General features: G+C 34.8%; 1 protein-coding gene across 12 annotated transcripts in view; it reads right to left on the bottom strand.

The window, feature by feature from the left end:
- The window catches only part of LOC129741933 (ATP-binding cassette sub-family C member Sur), a 373,059-nt gene that overhangs the window by 237,897 nt on the left and 109,946 nt on the right, over positions 1-25,216 (bottom strand). For all 12 annotated transcript variants that reach the window (XM_055733758.1, XM_055733747.1, XM_055733756.1 and 9 more), the window contains exon 5: positions 2,592-2,948. In XM_055733758.1, the coding sequence (XP_055589733.1) occupies positions 2,592-2,948 (357 nt within the window). The remainder of the gene's footprint in view (positions 1-2,591; positions 2,949-25,216) is intronic.

Here is a 25,216-nt window from a genome sequence, read left to right as displayed (position 1 = left end):
CAAACAATCTATACAGATCCCTCACAATCATAAGTCACTTAACTAATCCTTTCACAAAAAAATGTTCTTTTGTTCGGGTTCAAGTAGACGAAACACCAAGCTTTGCATGAATTTCAGCCTTTAAATACTCCTTAGATTTAACAAAAAAAATATTATGGGTCAACATTTTTACAAAATTTTAACCTGAACTTTATTGAACTACCAAAATTGTTAATGTAAAATCGGGCGCTGAATCCTAAAATGGAATGTAAAAAAATCTCAGTAGATAGAACAATTTTTGTGTTATGCTCCGAATATGAATATTATGTATGCAATAACAGCTTTGTCAAATTTTTTAACTAATTTGGATAATTTATAAATATCCAAAAGTAATGTGAAAAAACTTCAAATCATCAAAAACTTGAAAATAGAAGAAAACTGAATTTATGGTTTTTGTATTTCTATTGAAACCTCAACAGAATATTCGGCCAAATATTCGTTTGGCCAAATAGTTGGAAAGGTCAATATTCGATATTCGGCCGTTCTACCGAATATTTGGTACATCTACAGGGTGACAAAAAAGTCCGGTCACACAGGAAAACCTCAATATCTCAAGAAATAAGAAGAAAATCTGAATCTGGCTTTCATAGCTTACATAGTAACTCATAAAGATACTTCACAGACGATACCTCGGAATTACACCACCTTTATCTGAACGAACCAGCTTCAGACGTCTCGGAAAGTCGTCGCAAGCGGCGCGCACCTGCTCCATCGGCATGTCGTCCCAGATTTTCGTGATAACTCGCTTAAATTGCTCCAAGTTTGTTATTTTATAGTCGTTCAGCTTTGACATCATGTATCCCCACACGAAATAATCCAGTGGATTCAGATCCATAGACGACGGAAGCCATTCATTCTTCGAAATGAAATCGGTCAAGTTTTCCTCACACCACGCCTGAACAACCTTTCCGATGTGGGATGCTGCGCCATCTGTCAGGAAGCAAGACTGACGTCTTGTTTTGGAACCGGGAAACGTTCAGCTTGTCCGCAGGAGCTTGCTGGAGGCTCACACTCCAAACTCGATCATTTTGGCGATTGACTGTTTGCTCCAAAACGAACTGCTTCTTGTCCGAAAAAAAGCCCTCGTCATCTGCGCGCCAAACCGAGAAGCGATAACAGCTGCCCTTAACTCTGCCATGGCTCACAACTTAATGTAAACAAACTGCACAGAAACAAAACTCTGCCACTTTGGGCAGCAAGGTTAGCCCTTTCATTTGACATATAGAAGGCACCACAGAGATGCAACGTGTAGGCTACAGGTGACCCCGAAAAAGTGTGACCGGACTTTTTTGTCACCCTGTAGAAAAAATGATAAAAAATACAGTTAAAAAAATTTTTTTTATCGACAGTTTTATACTCGATTGTTACATTGAAATAATCTGATTTTCAATGAACCCGGAATGAAAATTTTAAACAGATTTTTAAAGTGGCTTTAAACAAAAGTCGAATTAAAATTCTGGAAGTTATTGTTATTTTACAAAAACAGTAATCTTTGTACCGCAGAGTGCTAATCTCAGTATAAAAAGAATTAAACATGATAAGTCTCACTATTTAGCTTCAAGCTAAAACTGATCATTAACTTACCAGAAGAACGCATGTCAAATTTTAGCAAGATCTAACCATAGAAAAGGCTTGCTGCTGATAATAAGCGTGAAAGGAATGTTAAGATATTTTGCTTTAGAGGAGCAAATAATAATTTTTGTTTAGAAATGGTAGTCTTTAATTCCGTTATTGGTAGAAGCCCCATGTGAGATGTGAGATAATTTTGTATTGGCATACCTCAGTCATCAGATGACAAATTTCATATCTTCTTATCTCATTCTTATTAGGATGAACTATAGATTATTTGTTTTTTATGGAATCACCCCTAAGTGTAGTGTATCGGCCAGAAGTTGAGGATCAGTCTTATTAAAATGCAGGGAAATGCACCTCTTCCCTGTCGTCAAACATCGTATTGTGAATCTGATAATTCTACTGGGTATTTTAAAAAAATATAAAGAGTTATGTGAAATATATCATGATCAATATTCATTAAAATGATTACTAAGTTTGTTTTTTTTAATAGAAGAATGAATTTTAATTGGAATAAATTATATGAAGTTTCTACCCACACCTTTAGTTACATTTGTAATTGAATTTTTCGGCCTTATCGGTTAAAGCTACGTTCTTTAAGTAAAATCATTTCAAGATAATGAAAATTTTAGGTGTATAAAAAACTTAAATTAAATGTAGAGATGTTGAAAATGAGTGAACAGAATTTAAAAAGAATCATTTTCAACACATGTCATGTCATTATTTGTTTCTCATGCTCCAACTATTTCAAAGTGGTGTTCGGTGTTCCTCGAATCAACAGTCTCTAATATTTTTATCAACAGGACAAATCATCATCCGCTTCAATCTTAGCCAACAGCAAATCACTTCAATTGAGGAAAGTAATCCCTTATTTATTTAGTACCCGGTAAATCTCAACAGAACGATAGATCGTCCATCATTACCAAGAAGTGGTTGTTTTTTCCCTTCTATGTATTCAATGATATCCAATCGACACTCACCTTAAAGCGCTGATAAATGGACAGAAATTGATCGTAGTGGTACCGGCTGGTATCACTGTCCGGAAGCCATCCGAGATTCTCCAGTTCCAGCGGTTCCCGATAGCCACGCCAGAGTAGCGGCATAATCCACCAGAAGGTGACCCGGGACAGGAAGGGTGCCTTGTGACCCAGTGCCGACATTTTGCTGCCCGTCGGGGATTGAGTCGTTGTCGTCGCCTTGGTCGCACTTCCTGTTCCTGGGCCAGCCGTTGAATCCTTTCGCCGTCCTTTCCTTGAGTAGGAGGATGACGATAGCGTTACTGTCGATACGTTGCTGAGCCGCTGCTCCTTCTGGGCCATCAGCAGGGCAGCATTTCTCTGGAAGACGGCGCGGGAAGAAAAACGAGATGAAATTGCTCAGATTAGGAACGTCCCGTCAAAATTGAAAGGGTTAGCTTTCGCCGGCAAGATCCGGTCGGGGAGAATGATAAACGCGCATTAAAAAATAAAAGTGTGAGGCACGACAAGATGATATGTTTAGATTTATGTTCTAAGCAAAAGTATACTCCATTTCTTCGTAACTCCATGAATAATATAAAATCAAATTACTGTCCATCAAAGCTGAGTTAATTAACACGTTCGTCGCCACGCTCATTTTGGTAGTTTTGCTAGCCGGGCCCAAAGAAATTTTCAGAGAGAGAAAGCTAAGAGGGAGAACTCCCATATTTGAAACGTGTGGCGAAGCTGAGCAGTAAACTCCAGTAAGAGAGCGTCACCTGCTTTTTGATGTGACGGGGCCCCCCAGGAAATACACCCGTCTGCCAAATATGGGTGACGTGGCGACGAACGTGATGAAGGGTGATACGGTCAAAATTTGGTCAATATCGCCTTGACGTATTTCTTTCAATTTTGCATTTAAAAAAACCTGAAAACCCCTTATTTTGAAGGTGTGTGTGTGTGTGTGTGTGTGTGTGTGTGTGTGTGTGTGTGTGTGTAATGCTGGTCCTATTTTGATTTTGGAATTCACTTTTCTGATGTCAACATGCGGTCCAAGGAAGAAGAGCACGCTAAGCTGGCAAAATCACTAAAAGTTGCCAAATCAACCGTTACAAATATAATTAAAGTGTTCGGGGAACGTGTCCCGACAGCCTAGAAGTCTGGATCGGGGGGAAATCGAAAACCGGAGGCCGCTGAGACGACAAAGAGAGTTGCCGGTAGTTTCAAGCGAAACCCTAACATCTCACTCCGAAATGCCGTAAATAAGCTGGGTGTATCGTCTACAACCGTGCATCGAGCCAAACAACGAGCCGGACTATCGACTTACAAGAAGGTAGTGACTTCAAATCGCGATGATAAACAAAATACGACGACCAAAGCGCGATCCCTGATGCTGTACACGACAATGCTGACGAAGTTTGGCTGGTGGTGGCGACGAAAACTTAGTCAACGCCGACTACAAGCAGCTTCCGGGATAGGAATTTTATACGGCAAAAGGAAGGGGAAAGACAGCATATATTTTCAAGCACATGAAACTGTCAAAGTTCGCGAAGAAATATCTAATTTGGCAAGCCATCTGTACCTGTGGCTTGAAAAGCAGCATTTTCATAGCTTCCGGGACTGTCAACCAAGAAATTAACGTGAAAGAGTGTTTGAATAAACGTCTGTTGCCTTTCCTGAAGAAACACGATTGTTCCGTACTGTTTTTCCCAGATTTGGCATCTTGCCATTACGGTAAAAAGGCCATGGAGTGGTACGCCGCCAACAACGTGCAGGTGGTTCCCAAGGACAAGAACCCTCCCAACACGCCAGAGCTCCGCCCAATTGAGAAATACTGGGCTATTGTCAAGCGGAACCTAAAGAAGACAAAAAAAACAGCTAAGGACGAGCAGCAGTTCAAAGCAAACTGACTTTCTGCGGCGAAGAAGGTGGACAAGGTGGCTGTACGAAATCCGATGGCAGGGGTTAAGCGTAAGGCCCGGCAATTCGGATTTGGAAATGCGGAAGCCTTACTGAATATTTTTCCTGAATTTTATACTAATTAAACTTGAAAAAGGAATTAAATTTGATTTTTTAAATAAACGATTTCACCGATTTACACGCGTTTTCCCTTGACCAAATTTTGACTGTATCACCCTTTAGATTAGACCATTCGTCCTTAATTGCCATTTTAATTTTTCCAGCCGTTTCATAACTTCGGCCATGCTTGAAAATGTTACGGGAGAGAAGCCCCCAAACGTTTTCGATCGGATTAAGATCCAGTCTGCAGGCTGGCCACTCCAAAAGAGGGATGTTATGAAGTTCCAAGAACTCTTTCGTAGCTCTGGACGCATGGCAGGCAGCATTGTCTTGCTGGAAAACAATGTTTTCGCCCATAAAATTTTCCGAAAATGGAACAAGAACTTCTTCTAATAGCTGACAATACATCTTTGAGTCCATCCGGGTAGAGATGAAACAAACAGGTGTCTTTAAAGTCATGCCGACCCAGATCATGACAGATCCTCCATTAGGATCGTCTTTGAGAACTTGCCGAATCCGACGCCCAGATACTGTCAGCTTCATCTCCGCCTTGATTTCCTCAGAAGACAGCTTTTGGTGGACTGCCAGTCGTTTTATTTCCCTCTTACACCTCGGCGTCAGGGAAGATGGATGTCGACATCGCTATACTTATTTCCAGGCGCAAAACGGAAATATACATACTCTGACATGCACACATGCATTCTAACCCATTTTGACACACACATAATATTCTATTCACCACTAAATCTACATTGACTAACATTCGGTTGCAGTTGTTTACACTGTAATTGTAAGAGCAGTAAAAACTATGTTGTCTTTCATCGTGTCAATTGTTATGAATCACTGTCTGATTTGCAGCTTCCACAGATCGTCAGCCTTCTAAGAACTAGACATACAATTTTTCAGGCTAGAATTGTCAACAACAAAAAAATTACTGGAAACCTGCCAGGGGCTCGCTAAAGCATTCGTTTTGCTATCCAATACGAAATTATTCAAAATATTTCCCCACTAGTGGTCTTAATATTTTGCGCAAGATATGACCACCGTATTTTGTTTATTTGGGATCATTTCAACATTGTAGAAATTAAATCACTCATGTTTTTACCTTTTTTATCACTTCTTCTGTTGAAATTTTCGGATTGTGCTTTATAAAATCTCTCACAATCCTTAACTTCATCTTCACCTTTATTCAAATCTTAGCTCTACGACTCCATAAACGATTGACCATATGAACTTTGCTCGAATAGTTGATTTTCAGCTGTGTCGAGGTCTCCCACTTTAACATTCCTGAATTTTTCTCGATCCTGCCCAAAATTTTTTGTCAATGAATATCTGTATTGAACGCTATTTAAAAATTAAAAAAGCCACAAGACTTTTTTCGAATACACTCCTTATAAATTTTAAGCAGTGTAGTACAAGTTGGAAATTGATTTTTTTTTTCAAACCATTAGAAAAAAATACGAGTTAAAATTTCGAATAAACTCTACACAGTAGAGGTTAAATTATTTATAGCCAGAAATAAAATAATGTTTTAATATTTATCAGATATTAAAATGAAAGGTTAAAACATTTTTTTTATCTATTCATAATGTTGATTTTGAATGTTTCAATTCATCATTGGAAGCTTATACTGACAAAATAAAGATAGGAAAATTTAGTTCCTTAAAATTACAAGTTTTGTTTGTTAATATTGCAAGCAAAAAGCAAATACTAATTGAATTTAATTACCTTTAAAGTTGCCACTTCGAATCATTTTTTGAACTTTTCATAGATTTAATAAAAACCATGATCGATGAAAGGATGTTAAATAATAAAAATAAGTGCAACGATTATTGATTGTTCAGAACAGTTTTTAAAGTAAAAAATCAAATTTTCATTTAAAACATTGGGTCGTAGAAAAGATAATAGGTACAAACATAGTTTCTCTTATTAATAATTTAGATTTATCTTTTTGAATAAGGCTCATTTGGCCTTTGAGATGTAAATCAAAAAACGATTGCGTTTGAAATATCTGACGTTTGAACCAGTTTGTTGGTATTTTTCTAGAGAATATGCTGTGTGTTGTTTTTGTTGATTATGATTTTGTTCAATGGCTAGGTTTCCATTGCTTACTGTTCATGTTTTTTCGGAAATATTTTTTTCTCATATGTGTCTCATTGGTCGTATGTTAACATTTGATTTTGATTTAAAGACTTCCAAAACTTTAAGACGAATAATTGATTGTGACATTATGAGAGATAGATTATTTATTAAACTCAGGAAATAAATCCTAAATTTGTTGATTTTCAATACAATTTCACACATTTAAAGACCCTGTGAAAGAGAACATCCCCATTTCTCTTTCAAAAGTCAAATTTTCATCGTTTTGTTATTGTTTGAGTTCAATGTGATGCTTAAAGAAGCGATTTAGAACATTTAGTCAAATTTAAAAAAAATTATCGTTTTTGAAATTATTAATTTTTACAAATTTGACTTAAAACAAGAAATATGTGCTTAATCGTTTATTTAAGCAACGCAATGGACTCAGAAAAAAGGAAAACGATGAAAATTTGACTATCGCAGGCTCTTTAAATGTAAGAATTTGTATTAGAAATTAACAAATTTTAGAGTATTTTCCTTGAGATTGAAATATAATCAATCTGCCATAATTTAACAATTGAATATTTAATATTTGAACTATATAATGCTGTCATAAATAATATTTTGGTTTGTACAAGCTTTTGCTAAAAAATTCCTTGTAACTAACTTACGCCTCCAGATACAAATTTGCGCTATGAGAAAAATGGACGAATTTTTATTACATACGAATGCTCATAAAACATTTTTTTGATATGAATGCATTCACAAAAGTAAGAGTCAGAATACTGTTTTTTTTTTCAACACACCTCAAGATTTTGATATTCAAAAAAATATAACAAACTTACATAGCGTCATATGTATGTAATGTCTTTGGTAAAGTTGCATCCGTTGGCTTGACGTTGACAGTTTGGCTCTATCTGTTCACTGGAAAAAAGTTTTTCTGTGTAAATCACGCAAAAATGACACGCCTTAAAATTTGATTTAAGATTATCAAAGCGCGTGGTTTGATGAGCATTTTTGCTGAAGACACCGCTTTCTTATAGTATCTTCGTAATTAACTTAACGAATTTAACGATAAAGTTTTTTAAAGTTATAATTTCCATTTTTTAAGCTTATGTTGTAAAAAAAATCATAAATACAGTTGAATTTAAGCCACTCATATTGTTTAAACCTTACCATGCAATAGAACAAAACGGATTAAAATGATTGTTAGATAGTTATACTTCAAATTCAAACTACTTAAGGTTTTTTGGAATTTAAATATGGAGAAGGTTACATCGATTTTACATTAAAATATTATGAAATATAACATTCATTTGTCCATCATCGTCATCAGATACATAAAATTCCAAAAGTCTTGAATTTTCGAAATAAAATCTTTGCAGTGTATTTAAATATTTCGATTATATTCGTTATACCATCGTTAAGACATTCGCAACTAAGTGTACTAAGAGAAAATGAAAATGTGACTAAAAACAAACTTATACAGATTTTTGAATCCAAGTACTTAAAGTGGCTCCAGAGAGTAAAACATACTTTTAAAACAAGAACATTTTGTTATTTCTATTTTCCATCAAAGGAAATAACAATTTTTTTTTCAAGCAATCATTGCTATTGCCTTGATTTTCCAACTAATTTTGTTGAAGTATGGTTGACTTCATTTGAATGAAACTTCCATACCATACTTACCAGATTCATTTTCCATACCTACTTTAAAAAAAACCCTCAATAATTGATTAATTCACCAGACAAAGGTGTTGTTTGTGAAATATTGTTTACATTAAAACTGGAAAAATGGTCCACTTATAACTTTGAGAAGCATTTAAATGCAAAAGTTATAGGTGATGATTTAAATGAACGTTTTAGTGCACAATTACTGAAGTATTTGATTCGTCAGCGATTTAACTATGCGATGCTTATCTCAAAAGATTTTCTTCACTAAATGAATCAACTAGTTTTTCAAGGCATCAAATTCATCCCTCCCGACCAGGGATCCGTCGTCGGATTTTAGCTGCCACCGGGGGATGAATGAAAAGGAAAATTGACGAAAAGATTAATCGATTTGGGGAAATAGAGCTGTTGTTGCAAAAGGTTCGATTTGCGCTGAGCACGGAATTTACAGTCATAAATTATTCAGAAGTAGATATGAAAAGTTTATTTATGACAAGGGAAGAAGTGGCTGTGTATATTGCTCTCACCGAGTGCTGAAGTTCTGGTGAAGGACTTATGAGGAAGGATGCTGCCTGGTCTGGTTTGGTTTGGTTGAATGTCGTGCCACGAAGCGAGAAGTTTATTCCGTTCCGTTCACCAGGAAATATATTGTGAGCACAATTTGAATAATTCATTGCACTAAATTTGTCGAAAGCTATACTTGATAGGTACAAGAAATACTTTGCTTTCTTACCAGCCAGTCGTTCCCTGGAAGCATTGTAAGAGCTTTTGCGGTTTTCGGAACGGAATGGGATCGTCGTAACGGGTGATCGGTTCGATTATTGCGTACTGATAAAATGTAGAGCAGAATAACTGCATCGAATCTTGTCATCGAATATTAACGAGTAAACAGCTCTGCTTTGCATGATGATGATTCAGATGCTCTGTTTGAGTAGCAAATGGATTTACAAACATTTGAAAATAAACTCAAATAAACTGATTTATACCGGAAGAACTTGGTCAATTTCAATTAGCCTCAGGTAAAGAGGCGTTATAGAAGGGCAATTAACAGGAGAAACGATATAAAAATGAATGCTTTATTTCAGGAATGGCAATTTTTCCTAGAATAAACAATTGTAAATTCTAATGATGATACTTTGATTGAATTAAAAACTTGTAAAATTGCAAATAAACTAAGTATATGATTGATTTAAAAGCCATTGGTAATATATCATTATGTATACAGTAAAAATAAATATGAATCTGGATCTCCGTTATAAAGTCTGTAATTAAAATTTATAACTACATTGGAATACATTAAAAGTTTCATTCTGCATAGCTGGTTTTCAGTCATATGCCAAACAACAGGTTCGTACGCTTCATCTGGTTCACAATATTTTGATGGTATTGCACCGAGACAAATTATCATGCAGGATTCCATACTAGTGAGTACATTGAAAAGATAAAGGTGTGCTTTGCAAACGATTGTCAATGGTATGTATGTATGTATGTATGTATGTATGGTTCCCCCATCGGTAGCAAGGTCCTGCCTATGTCTGTGTGGCTTGGCCTTCGAATTTCTTCTAGGGCTTCCACGGTCCGATGGTTCGTCGAAGGAAGGCATCCAACCCTCAGAAACCTACAATGGCCGGCTACCCGTGCCGCTTGCATTAATTTCTTTGGGTCAACCCCAGATGCATTCCTTCTAAAATTCTTTGTATCTGGAAATGCAAGGAATAATATAATGATATGGAAAAATATGATACAATATAGTTATGAGCACGAATCAAATGATGCAATGCGGAATATACATAAATAAAATATGAAAACATGTTATAAAAGGATACAGATAAAAGTTCCATCGCATTGATGGAAGAAGTTTAACGCAAAAATCGTTGAACATTTTTCCTTCAAAAACATATGGATAGATCTCACCAAATTTCCGCATCATTCTAATGCCGCTCAGCGTTCACATCACTTTGTCTCCGAAACATATCAAAGGATTTCGAGCAGTTTTGTTAGTATCTCTTCTTCTGCCAACTCCAAACACACTCACACATCTTTGCCAACCGATTCGTTACTGATTCACGATACATCACGCTATTCATAGTAGGCTGTGATTTATTGAATGCCCTTTATGCCCACACACCTGCCCTGGGACAAAACCCGACTCTTCCGCTCATGCTGAGTCGAAACTTGCGTTCACTTTACACATCCACTAGCTTTGATTTTTTTTTCTTCTACTCATAAAACATCGCATCCCAGCCAGCATTGATCATTCAACAGAAGGGAGCCGTCGAAATTTCTTCCGTCACACACACACGCACACATGCCACAGAAAATTTTGCTTCTCTCATAGATGCTGGTGACGCTTGACAGGAACTTATTTCACAATATTTCCATTAAATGATTAAACAATCCCCAGCTTTTGAAGCACATTATCGAAAAAAAAAAAACATTTCACTCCCGATTGTGTCGCCATTAAGTGGAATTGAAACCCCCTAAACTCTACTGCAAAAGCACGAATCAAAAACATTTCACCCGCAAGAGGAACACAACCGAGACTTTGCAAACGATTGTCAATGGTGAAGCAAAAATCCTTCCATCAAATGGGGCATCATGCAACACTTTTCAACTTCAATGGCTTTTAAATTAATGTTCACAGATAAATAATCATACCACACACAAATTATTATGCTGATTTTCGGAAAAATATTTTTACAACAACAAAGTTGGTGTAGTATAATACAAGCAATGTTAAGTTTGTAGGTGATATCATTGTAAAGTTTTTACGGCATCGAAATACGTAAAAATTTGTGCATATATGTATGTATTGCGTTATTTTTTAATTTTCAATGAGAATAAAAAATAAAAAATTAACTATATCACGATGTGAGAAACTATGTCATGATCAATTTTTTATCATTTATTGATAACTTTATTAAATTGTATTAATTTACAAATTGAATAAGTGATGTGGTATACAAATGTTGCATCTGACTCTGCTGTTGCATGATGCCTTGTTTGACAGTACCTCCTCTTTGGAATGGGTTTCTTTAAGAACTTATCAATTTAACATCAAATTTCATTCATCAAATACTAATTTAACACATGAAGTGACAGATACTTACCACTCACAAAATTTTAGTACCGTTAATCATGATTAGGTTGTTTTAAATTCGCGTTCTATCTTCCTAGATAAAAGCCAACCAATTAATATTTGAATCATCTACATACTTATCTAATCGATCTCAATCCTATGGTTTAAACTTCCTTTGCATTTAAAGCGTTTGCGACAGTCAAATTCATAACATTTCAATAAATTTTACGATTGAGCATTTAATTACATAGCCTTTCCGATCCTTTAGTGAAATCCTTCCGCATGTCTTTCGACTCTTTTTCGAGTTACATTTTTTGGAACGACTATCAAAAAAAAAAAAAAATGAACAAAGACATAACAGTTAAATGACCGTCCGTTTCGATGACTGCGAATTTGGTTCTGTAAGATGGTCTAACGATATTTGTAGCATTAATCATCCCTGCAATTGAACGTTGAATCCTTTCAAAGAAAAATCGATATCCAATAGTGGCTTCAGAGAGTAAAAGCAACTGGAATAAGTTGTAATAAAATGCTTTATTTTGAACAATTGAACTGTATTCAGGAAGGATAAAACTCGAAATCTACAAAATTTTACTTGAATAGATTCAAATTTACAACTTGAGAAACATTTTGTTAGAAAATAGGTTTCTTATCTTAACAGAAGGCACCATAATCGATTACAGCTAATTCAGTCAACTGAAATCGTTCACTCGCCGTGGCTCATTTTTGTATGAGAATTTTGTGCCATGTGATCTAGATTTTTTAATTTTTTATTGTTGTGAGTATGAATAAATTGTTATATAAATTGAAATTCCTTCAAATAAACGGTGTTACTATCACAATATCGAAGACCATTAAATTATCAGAGATAATACAAAAAGGTTCTCCAGCACTGTTGGCTAAACATCGCTCTATACATTATCTGCTTCACGATCTTTTTGTACGAAATTTTATGTTTCAAAAATTAGTTTAACATTTTCAAATCAAAGAAAAAAAACGGCAATTTTATTAATGGGAAAATTTGTATCATCGAATTTTGAAATCTGAGCAAATTTGGTTGAATGGTAAAAAAAAGCGAACTTGTGCAAAATTCCAGCTCAATCGGACTTGATTCAGGGGTGACTCGAAGCTCTCAAAGCGCTCAAAGTTTTTTTTTCAATCTCTGTAGTCAGCAGAGTTCTCCTATAAGGAAAATTGAATAATTTTTTTTTCGAAAAGTCTGAAAAATGCACAAAAGATCGAAATCAGTAATATTTCGTTAAAAACAAAAATTCTTGATAAGCCACTTTTTAGACTTTTTTGAAAACCGGAGGACTTCTTAAAAATTTGCTTGCGAATACAATTTGCTTCAAACCACATGTAATCGATTCCGATGCTTTTAAATCATGCATCACATGGTCGTTAAAAAATTTTAAAAATACGAACAAATTCAATTGAAAAAGCAAATCAACATGATTTTGAATGCTAGAGACTGGTCCCTTAAAATGGGAAAAAATTCATAATTATAACTAAGGATATAAATTGTCCAATGATATTTTGAAACTTATTTTTTCTTTAAATTTCATGTATAAAATAGAAAATTGAAATTTATAACTGTCTGGAAATATTGAAATCCTGTTACATTGAATGTTCATTCATCAATTAATTCAATCTTAGCTCTATCATTTAACGGTGGCCCCAGAGAGTTCGTGCCAGTGAACTTTCCTTTGCGTGGTAGCGGCTTAAAACTTCAACTACAACCAGGATGCGGGTACATGCCATACGAGTTGACTTATCCAACATTTTCCAAAAACAAAACTTGTATAATATTTTTCCCAGATTAAATAACGATATTTCTAAGACGAGGGGGAAATAAGTCACTGAAATTTTGAGCGTCCCAAATTCAAAAGCATTTAAATTCATTTTTATCTCGCTAAATGAATGCTGCTAAACTTAATGTTTTTATACTTTATTGTCTCTTTGAACTTATTAATCCGAAATACGTGTGTGGAAACAAAGACAAGTTGCAAATTTGAACAAAACCAATCATCTAGCAATAGAAATATGTAAAAAAAATCCAAATATGTTAAAAATAAAAAAAAACTGAGCAGCATTTCGTCAACTTTTCAGTGTAAATTTAAGCTTTAGAACACACAAAAGAATGATAAAGTATAAAATGGCTATGAGCTGACCTATCGATGATGACACGAGTCTAGTTTGGGTAGCCGAGCATGCAAATGAGGTGTAAATCGCAGTGAAGGCATGTTTTTTATTTCGAATCCGATAAGTGATCTCAGGTTAGCTGAGTTTTCTACTATTTTTTTTTTTGTTAAAATACAACATTAAGTATGTTGTTTATTTTTAACATGATTAACTGTTCTACCGAAAATTATAATTATGCCTTTCAGTCTTTATGAGATAAAATACAAAAATCGGCTTTTTTAGATTTGTAGTTCAAGCGTGGCTCCAGAGAGTGTCAATGAGAGATTAAAGCTATTTTTATTGTATACAAACCATAAATCGTACATGGTTGGAAAAGGGATAAAACATGCATTTCAAGCAATTCTAGTGACTTCTCTACGGCACTGCGTTTCGATGAGCCGTTATCGAATGAAGAAGAAAATTGTTTTGTTCTGCTTGAAATCCAACTAAACAATAAATAAATATATTTTCCTACCATGCTCATAAGAGTGCCCCAAATGACCCGACTTATGAAAAAGTTATGTGCTGCAGGCTAAAATTAATCCTAGGCCTAGTGTAAGATCTCATGCCAAATTTGGGCCAGATCGGATCACGAAAAGCAGCGTCGAAATGTTCGAACGCCCCGACTCATTAATTAATGATGAATGCTACCTTTAAAAAAGTTAGCCCATTTTTGAAGCCTAATATCTTTATTATCTTATTTCGAATCGATTTACAGTCTTCAGATGAAATATTTTTCATAATTCGGGCTTCAAGAAACCCTGTTTTCAAAAGAAATCGGCCGAAGGAAACCAAAGTTATTGATAAAATACTGATTTTTCATGTTTCTCCCGAACATAATGTCTCGAAACCCCATACAAACTTCAGGCTCGTTGAGCGATTCCTTGTCGTGATCCGATCTGGCCCAAATTTGGCATGAGATCTTTCACTAGGCCTAGGATAAATTTAACCTTGCAGAGCATAACATTTTACAGGTTTTGAATTTCCCATTCAAATTTTGGGCTCATATTACTAAACATCAGCTGGAATCAAAAGGTTTGTCAAAAGTAAGACGCAAGGAATTGGTCAACTTTTCTAAGGTAAATGATAAGTTTTCGAAAAATCAAAAAAAAATTGCAAATTTCAACAAATCTATGAGAATGCTGAGCCTTAACTAAGTCTTATGTCTAGAGCGTGCGTAATTTTTTTAAGGAAGGATAATGTAGAATTTTGCCCTTGATTGTGACCGTAAGTGCCATTTGGGATTAAGTTTACACGATTATTCGGTGATGTTGGCTTTTGTACCATGTTTCTCAAGATTTATATCGATAATAGGCCAGTACTTTGAAACACTATGCAGTGAAATCCGCAATTTCTCGACTATCTTCTTCAGTCAATTCAGTGGTTAAATGCAATAAAACAGGGGTTAGCAGCCTTTTTATTGAATGGGCCAATTTGAAAATTGAATTTCTGTGGCGAGCCACACATAAAAATAAACTCATAAAACTATCAGCCAGCAGAATTGAAAATTCAGGTTAATAAATAGAGAGATTTGAAACTTAAAATACAGATACAAGAATCAGAAACAAAGCTCAATTGGAGAAAAGAATCCAGAATCCAGAGTCTTATGATACAAATTAATACATTTATGTAAAAACTGTTATCTGCATCCTGAGCTCTGCAAGTAATTAGAGAACAAAATTTTAAATAAGAACTATACACGACTAGAAAGTAGAAATTCAATTTTACAATTCGATTTAAAATGATTTTTTTTGTAGAAGATCTCTTTTCCTTTCATTTTTTCACAAGTAACTTATCGGAATAAAACATTTAAACAATATTGAAAATTAGAAAAATCAGAAATAAAAATGCAGATTCGGAATATAAAATGACATATGTACCAAATTTTGGGTTTAAATTCCAAAGTTTGAAGAATCACAATTCAGAATAATGATTTGAATCAAAGTTCTGAATTTCGATTAAATTCTTGTGTTAAAAATAAAACTAGAGTGAAAAATAGGTTCTAGTAATTCGGAAATGATTATAGAAAACAAATACAAGGGACCAAATTGAAAAAAACAAGATTTCAAGATATGATTGAGGTTTAGAATAAGATTGCCAGATTTTTTTTTCCGCAAGAATTCGGGTCGTTCAAACCTAGGCTATTTTTTTTCAAAAAAAAAAGAAATAAACCGTTTTTTTAATCGAATCACATCAGCAGATTTAAATTGCATTTTTGCCTTTCAAAAAACAGTTCATGTTTTTTTTCATAAAATTAGCTTAAAAAGAATGCACTTTATTTTGTAAATGAAATAATTCCAGGCAATTCCAGGTAAAATATGAGCTTTTTTCAACGAAAAAAAGAATCACATCACTATTTACACTTTTCAATGCCCTCGGGAAGTCTCTTGGTCTCTTTTTTTATTCCAACTTTTGGTAGGTCTTCAAAACTACAACTTGATTATTTTAATCCTCATCCATCCCGGAGCGTCATTTTGACACTTCGGAATTGCACTTCGGAATCTCTACCGATTTGAACAAAATTTATAGTTTTAGAAACCTTGTGATGTTACTCAAATAAGTTTCTCTGACAGTATTCAGATACAGCACATCAGCTTTTCGTTTAAGAAAAATCCGAAAAACATGCCTCGGATACAAAACCTGTAGATCAACTATACAAAGTTAAAACAAATTTTACTTAGTTTCTAAGAAAACTCAAGTAAGAAAGCATAAACTGCACACAGTGATATACCGTAAACTGAGGGAACATTGATCACTTTTTTAAATCATTTTCGAATATTTTGGAAGGGAATGCAAAAAAATGTTAAAACACTTGAAACAAAAAAGTTTTTAAAAACTTACTGAAGTAAGGAGTATAAAGCATGATAGTTGATAGCAGAATATTCAAACGACATTATTATTAGTATTATTTTATTCTATTTAATTATCAAACGACATTAGTAGCTTTAACTAGGGTAAGAACACTATATATTGAACACCATCTTTGGGATTCAACACATTTGTGGCCAATAAATAATAACGAAAGGTTTTTCTGATAAAATTTTGATAGCGTAACTTAAGCTTATTTCTCTGCTTCGAATCGATATATTTTTTTCGTGCAAATATGTTTTGAAATTATTTTTCAAGCCTTTTTATTCAAAATAACTTTTTTCCCAATGATTAAACACAATGATTCAAATATTGAACAGGCAATGTTCTAATTGTTGAACACGTAAACATTGAAAATCATTGCATATATTCAGGGGAATTTCGCTTGATAGTATGCGTTGCAGGGGCGATTTGGGTTGAGCTAGCAACCAAGAAACAGTTTGTTTACATTTCCAATCACCAACCGATGTTTGTTCAATAACTGGTACATCCATTTCTTTACGAAACGAGTACTGCAAGATTGAACTTCAATAATTGAAACATTGGCGTTTTCTGTGATCCAATGATTGAACACTTTAATTTGTTAATTTTTAAGAAAATAAGGATAATAAAGACTGCCACTTTTCCAGAAATCATTCAAAAAGACTTAGTTGAAAACACTTATATCATTATCTTAGACGTTTATTTGTCTTTTATCCAATTTTTCCCCCAATCAAAAATAGGCTGTTTTCTTCATCCAGTCGAAAAACCAAGCTGATATTTGAACACATATTCAAGTTTCGGGGATTGTGGCTTTGAGAGTCCGAGATTCTTGATAAAAATTTGAACATAGTTAGAAAATGCTTCAACAGTGGCACAACGAATTTTGATTCATTTTTCTACTGTATATTATTGTTTTAATCGGTAAATGTTTTACTAGTGTTCAATATCTGGTACCTGTTCAACAACTAGTGCTTCTACCCTAATAGTTTACTACAAAACCAGATTTCATATTTTGGGGTAACTTTGATCATTGTGGTCTTAACGTATCTCAACATCTTCAAAATTATTGTTTTGCTGCCAATTAGCACAGAAGGCTAAAATATCAAAAACAGTATTTTTGTTTGGACTCAATTGAATTTTTTAACATTTCCTTTCAAAAATAAGTATACTCGAAAGATGGACAATGATACTGCATACATTAAGAGGCAAAAATTATGAACATTTCTCAATATTTTTGGTCTCAAAAACAAATGAAATTTTACCTATAGGTCCTCCCACTGTTCCTAAGTACTTTTTTTTATTCAAACTTAGCTATTTGATGGGGTTTTTAGTCATTTGTTCTATACAGGCTTTCTCATAGCAAATGTCCGCTTTTTATAAATATCAAGAAATTATCATACAATGACCATAAAAATAACTCTAAAACTATACCTAAACAAAAAGAAAAAGTCAAAATTTCATATAAAACAATCCATTTGCTTATAAATGCTATCACTTTATCAGCAGAGGTGTTTGTTTGTGAGTCTTTGAAAAAAAAAATATTTTAAATCTTTAAAATTATTTTCAAATAATACTAGCTGATCCCATACGAACTCCATCTCACTTTTAATTTAGAATATGTTAGAACAGTTTGAATGAATGTCAATTTACAGTCATTTTTCAGATGCAATTCCAAATGCATTTTTAAGCAATAATTATCAAAATGTTGAACACGTTATATGTACGTGAACTTTTTTTTGTCGTATGCTACTAAATTTCACATCAGGAATCAATTGACCGTGCCAAAACACCCCCGATTATGAATTTTCGTTTCGATGCTATACAAACTCACGTAATAATTGCAACGCAAATTTGACAGTTATTCAGACCCCCTTTTTTGTGGTTAGAAACAAATATTGAAATCAGAAATCAACTGACCGCCCCAACCCCAATAAACCGTGTTTTATAAATTTCGACTCGATCGTTGCAGATCGGTGGCCTCTTTTCCGAACTTTGATCTCTAAAATCGATTGCCCTTCCTTCAAAAATCCCGTGGGCAAATTTTCAAACCAATCCATTGCATAATAACGTGAATATCGCAAAAAAAGCAGCGAATAGTTATCTAATATGGACGTCCTCTTTAGCCGACCTCTGACCAAAAATTTGATAATTGGAATCAATTGTTCCTCCTTGATAATTTCTATGTGCAAATTTTCATCTCATCCGATGTATAATAACGTCAATATCACAAAAAAATTGTAAAGGTAGTATGGATGACCCCTTTTGCCGGTCCCTTACACAAAATTTGATACCTGCAATCATTTGCACATCATCCAAAACTCTCGTGTACCAATTTTCATCTGAATCCGATGTATAATAACGTAAATATCGCAAAAATAGTGAGCACTTAATATGGACGACCCCTTTGACTTGCCCTTTAAACAAATTTTGATACCGGCAATCGATTGCGTGTCCCTAAAAATATCCGAGTGCATATTTTATTCTCAATCCGATGAATAATAACCTCAATATCACAAAAATATTGAAAAGATTATATGGACGACCCCCTTTTGACGACCCCTTACACTGATATCGATACCTGGAATCGAGTGCTTGTCATTCGAAACTCTTGTGTACCAATTTTCATCTGAATCCGATGTATAATAACGTCAGTATCTCAAAAATACTGTACAATGAATATGGACGACCCCTTTGGCTGGCCCCTTTCAAAAAATTTTATACCGGCAATCGATTGCTCGTTCTCAAAACCATCCGGGGGCAAATTTTTAGCTCAATACGATGTACACTAACGTCAATATCACAAAAACATTGAAAAGTTTATATGGACGACCCCTTTTGCCGAACCCTGACACCAAATTCAATACCTGAAATCGATTTCCCATCTCTCAAAACCACCATGTGCAAATTTTCATCACGATCCGACGAAAAATGACATGAAAAACATGAAAATAATATTTGTCTTGTATGGACGACCCCCTTCAGAAGGGGTCAACCGAAATTCTGAAAACATTTTTCATCATTCCTGGTCCTAATGAGCATCCATGCGAAATTTCAGCTCTCTAGCTCTCAAAACGGCTGAGCCTATAGAGGACAAACAAACAAACAAACCCACAGAAATTGCTTTTTATATATATAGATAAAAAATCTCCAACTACAAACTAAATTTAGCCTATTTAAAACTAAATGTATAAGCTTTCGAACGTAGAAAACAGTTTTCAAATATTTCAATTTCAGATCTAGTCAATGATGACTATCTGCAAAAATTTCATGTTGATCAAAGTTACCCCGGTGATCAAAGTTCCCCTAGTATACGGTACTTAAAAAAAGAACACCACAAAAAATGTAAAAGTGGTGGAAAAACGTACTCTTCAATCAATGAACCGTCAAAATTGTTTTAGTCACACACACCAAAAAATTAATAAAATTACTCGTGACAGAAACGCTTCGAGCCATAATTATGTTTGATCTATTTTTGAATATGATCGAATTTTACATCTTTTCAAATTTATTATTAGGTCTCTACATAAAAACTAGTCTCTAATGATGTAAATATTTGTGCGGAGTAACTTTTTCCAACCAAATGTCAGAGCCAGTTAAAACTATGCCTGCGCCGGAGTGCAATTAAAAAAATTTCAGTTATTTAGTGAAATCGTTCACATGTAACCGGATCAAGATTGGGAAAAGAGGATTCCGTCACTCAAGAACAAAGTAAAACTTGGAGCAAAAAATTGGAGCAGTAAGGTAAGTTTTCGTCATGTTTGTTGTTTTCAAACTGACACCTAAAATGAATATTTTTGTAGCGCAGTTTCAGTAGTTTCTGGCAAAAATAGTGCGCTCAAGGAGCAGTTGTGAGGCAAGTGTAGCGGCATTCCAGCAGATTCGACAGGCAACAGCACGACGATTGTTGCCATTAGCATCTCCTTACTTATTGGCAGCATTGGCACCGAAATATGCAACTATACAAACGACGGTAAGATTGAAGATTCGGTGGAAATAGTAGCAAAAATAATGACGACTGACGAGAGTGAGCCATACCCCTACAGCCTCAGAAGAATCCGAACCGGTATGCGCTAGGAATCAATTAATTGCTACTTATTTCGCATGTTCATCTGAGGTGAATAAAGTGTAAGTTTTATCAGCATAACTTCGTCATCGGAAGTCACCAACATTACCGCAACGACCCGCAACCAGAGGTGCAAATGAACGTTCATCGCAAACGTCGTCGAGAAAAAGTCGCAAGCAGATTATTTCTTGAAATGGTTAAGATCAGCATCGACGCCTAACTTGTGGTTGAAAAAAATGAACGCATCGCGACGACGCTGTGGCTCGATTGGTTTGGATGACTGCATCTCGTAAATTCGTTCCGACGCTAGCGAACAGATCGGCCTACTGATTTTAAGCGACGTCAACCGAAGGATCCGTTCGTTTGAATATATCGGGGAAAAGTACAAACGACCTTATCGAGATAGGGTCGTTTGAACATTCAATAGAATGTTCACTTTTGAACGTTCAATTGAATGTTCGTTTGATGCGTTCTCAAGCAATCCCCAGCCTAAGGCAAGAAGCCAAGCCGTGTAAGGAAGGATAGGATGGATGGATAGATATCGTGCATTGCTTGCGTGTGGTGTTCAGTCGTCGCTCGACGATAGAGGGTGTCGGGTGTCTTTTAGCGCGAGGATGACTATCTAAAGAAAATGAGGTGCAGTTACAGTTTTATCTAGGGTTGCATGAGGAATTGAAAATATCTAACTACGGTTAGGCTTGTAAGGCTTGTAAGAGATTGTTCATTCTTTTTCATTCTATGTACAGATTAACATTTTTGATGCGGTTTTGGTTCAGAACTGAACAAACCATCAATATCCGCCAAATTTAAATTCAAGATCAGTACTCATGAATTTAAAAAGTTTGGGAAATCTGTTTTCAGATTCCAGAGTTCAGTTTTCAGATTCAGATTTCAAATTGAGATTAAAAATACAGGTTCAGATTTTCGATTCAGATTTCAGATAACAGATTCAGATTTCAGATTCAGATTACCGATTCAGATTTTAGATTTAGATTTAGATGCCAGATTCAGATTTCAGATTTCAAGTTCAGATTCAGATTTCAGACTCAGATTTCAGATTCAGATTTCAGATTCAGATTTCAGATTCAGATTTCAGATTCAGATTTCAGATTCAGATTTCAGATTCAGATTTCAGATTCAGATTTCAGATTCAGATTTCAGATTCAGATTTCAGATTCAGATTTCAGATTCAGATTTCTGTTTCCAGATTTCAGATTCAGATTTTAGATTTCAAAATGGAAGCACAGAACAGCCTGCCTTGACAAAGAAAAGTTCTTGGCTGACATGATTAGGTTTGATTATCCTAAATTGTTAAAACTTCGTGAATGAAAGCTGGTTACCCTGTTTGAAACGCTTGAATTGTCATTTGGTTCTCCTTGATAATGAATGCTCAAATTTAACGATGAATGCAAGAAAAGACACCGGGATGAAGTCATTTGTTTCAGTTGCTCGTTATCTTTGGAATCGATAAGTTCGGTATTGAATCTGAAATCTGAATCTGAAATCTGAATCTGAAATCTGAATCTGAAATCTGAATCTGAAATCTGAATCTGAAATCTGAATCTGAAATCTGAATCTGAAATCTGAATCTGAAATCTGATTCTGAAATCTGAATCTGAAATCTGAAATCTGAATCTGAAATCTGAATCTGAAATCTGAATCTGAAATCTGAATCTGAAATCTGAATCTGAAATCTGAATCTGAAATCTGAATCTGAAATCTGAATCTGAAATCTGAATCTGAAATCTGAGTCTGAAATCTGAATCTGAACTTGAAATCTGAAATCTGAATCTGGCATCTAAATCTAAATCTAATATCTGAATCTGTAATCTGAATCTGAAATCTGAATCTGTTATCTGAAATCTGAATCGGAAATCTGAACCTGTATTTTTAATCTAAATTTGAAATCTGAATCTGAAAACTGAACTCTGGAATCTGAAAACAGATTTCCCAAACTTTTTAAATTCATGAGTACTGATCTTGAATTTAAATTTGGCGGATATTGATGGTTTGTTCAGTTCTGAACCAAAACCGCATCAAAAATGTTAATCTGTACATAGAATGAAAAAGAATGAACAATCTCTTACAAGCCTTACAAGCCTAACCGTAGTTAGATATTTTCAATTCCTCATGCAACCCTAGATAAAACTGTAACTGCACCTCATTTTCTTTAGATAGTCATCCTCGCGCTAAAAGACACCCGACACCCTCTATCGTCGAGCGACGACTGAACACCACACGCAAGCAATGCACGATATCTATCCATCCATCCTATCCTTCCTTACACGGCTTGGCTTCATGCCTTAGGCTGGGGATTGCTTGAGAACGCATCAAACGAACATTCAATTGAACGTTCAAAAGTGAACATTCTATTGAATGTTCAAACGACCCTATCTCGATAAGGTCGTTTGTACTTTTCCCCGATATATTCAAACGAACGGATCCTTCGGTTGACGTCGCTTAAAATCAGTAGGCCGATCTGTTCGCTAGCGTCGGAACGAATTTACGAGATGCAGTCATCCGAACCAATCGAGCCACAGCGTCGTCGCGATGCGTTCATTTGCAATCAAAAGTCGGCGTGCTATGTTCGCAAGCCGACGCTTCCGAAGATGAAGTTAGTTTGATGTGGTCGGGATAAAGTCATTCGTTGCATACAGAATGATGCGATGGTTTGCACCTCTGCCCGCAACTTGGATTCACAAACTATCGGAAAAAGGCAAAGAGAAGGTAAGCAAGCACTATGTCGATGTATTGTAAATAATGTTTATAAACGATTTTCTGTTTTCACTTCCAGATGCTCGAAACACCTCGAACTCACCACGGCAATCATAGCAGGCGATCATATACTCGACGGAAGTATTTGGATCGGTGTGGTGAATGAATCCAACGGCAATTTATTGTATCTTCGCTGTGTGATTCCCCGGAAATGTACCAAGACTTTTCGAATACCCTGATGGAATCCAACCGCTCTTGGTCATAGTTCTACGTGGGAGCAAATCGGTTAACCAGTTTTCTTGGTATGGTAAAAAGTTACTTAATTACGTTACACTATGCTGCATAAATTATTTTTATCATCCTTTATAATATAAAAAAATTAAATAGATTTGCAAGAAAATTTTCAATTTATTTTAGGAATTGGAACTGCTCATTGGAACGCGAGAAAGCAGTTAACAGTTTTGATGTCATGTCTAGTTGCCGAACCACTTTTCTATCACAATTGGAACGCTTTTCAAAGTTATGTTATGGGATAACCGATTAAGCAAGCAACTTTTCTTTAGAGACACCCACAAATACGCCAAAATGCATTTCAACAGTGAGAACAAATCTCGTCACCGGTAAGTATTGTTTTTACTTTTTGATGAGAGTCTCAACAATTCCGTAATATTATAGATCCGTTAAATATTTGCAAGAATGGCTGACAACGTTTGATCCGAATTTACTTTGTTCTGGTCCATGCGCGGATTGCAATCAACTAGGTTCCGTTGTAACAAGATATTTAACCAGCCAGAATCAATTTTAAACTTAAAATATTAAACTAAAGAGCCTATAGTACTATAGGCTCTTTACATTAAACGTCATTAAAAAACAGAGCCAGCTTAAAGAGTGAAATTGTGTCTGCACATGTAATGAAAATATCAAAAAGATCTACACTGCCGCTTTTCGCAAAACTGTCTTATATGCATTTTCATATTTTTTATGATCTCGTAAATTGTTCTTATATCAGTAGTTCTTCAAAGTAGATCACGAGTTTATTTCAAATTGGTTTATTTAAAATTTATTTAAAAAAATACATATAACTTGTGTACACTCAGTGAGTCTTTAAAGCAATTTTTCACGTTTCGATATTTTGTATATGAGACAGTCTTCCCAGCAGCGAAAGTACATTACTGTTGAAGGTTTATTTCATAAGGACTGTATAATTAAAGGCGCTTTAATATGCTATGTGGGCCAAGTTTACTTACATGCATACCGATGCATTGCGAAAATCGCCTTTGCGTATGCAAAAAAAGTATTTTGTGTAAGCGATATTCGTATCACATTGGCTTGGCATGTATGTTGTTCGTCTATTAATACATCGCGCATTAAAACGCATGAATGTATAGAATTCTATGAATATTATACTTTTTTCGCGAATCAGCCGTTAAGGGTTATTATTTCTTTCAAATCTAATCATCGAAATGTTACCAGATTTTGTCATCATGCTTTACGTGCATTCGGTATCATACTAGTCGAGTTCCTGATTATTATTAGGTTGTTAGTTCCATAAAATATTTAATCAAATTCGATTATTAACGTTATGTATTAACAGAGAACTGATTCTATGTTTTTATTACAGTTTTCCCATAACAAAGTTCAATCACACGTCGTGCTGCAAACGACAATACAGTTTTGGAAAGGACATTGGGAACTTCCTTTGTCGTAAAACATTTACCTGTCAGCCGAAGCAAAAAGGGGTGGATTCAACATTAATTACTCCCAACTCTCAACATCAACCGCTATATGTTCTATTCCGACATGTTTTAAATACTAGTATTGTTATCAAATAATCGTTAAAATCCTTTTTTTGCTAAGTAGAATCACAGAAAAGTAGAATGTAGAAATTACATACATTTTCATCAAACAAACTGAAATAACAATACAAAATTATAAGAACAAAAATGGATGTTATTATTATTTTGCAGAACAAATCCTTGAAAATTATGTCTC

The sequence above is a fragment of the Uranotaenia lowii genome, chromosome 2, assembly GCF_029784155.1.
Source record: "Uranotaenia lowii strain MFRU-FL chromosome 2, ASM2978415v1, whole genome shotgun sequence".
NCBI classification, from domain to species: domain Eukaryota; kingdom Metazoa; phylum Arthropoda; class Insecta; order Diptera; family Culicidae; genus Uranotaenia; species Uranotaenia lowii.
This window is presented reverse-complemented; position numbering and strand designations above follow the sequence as displayed.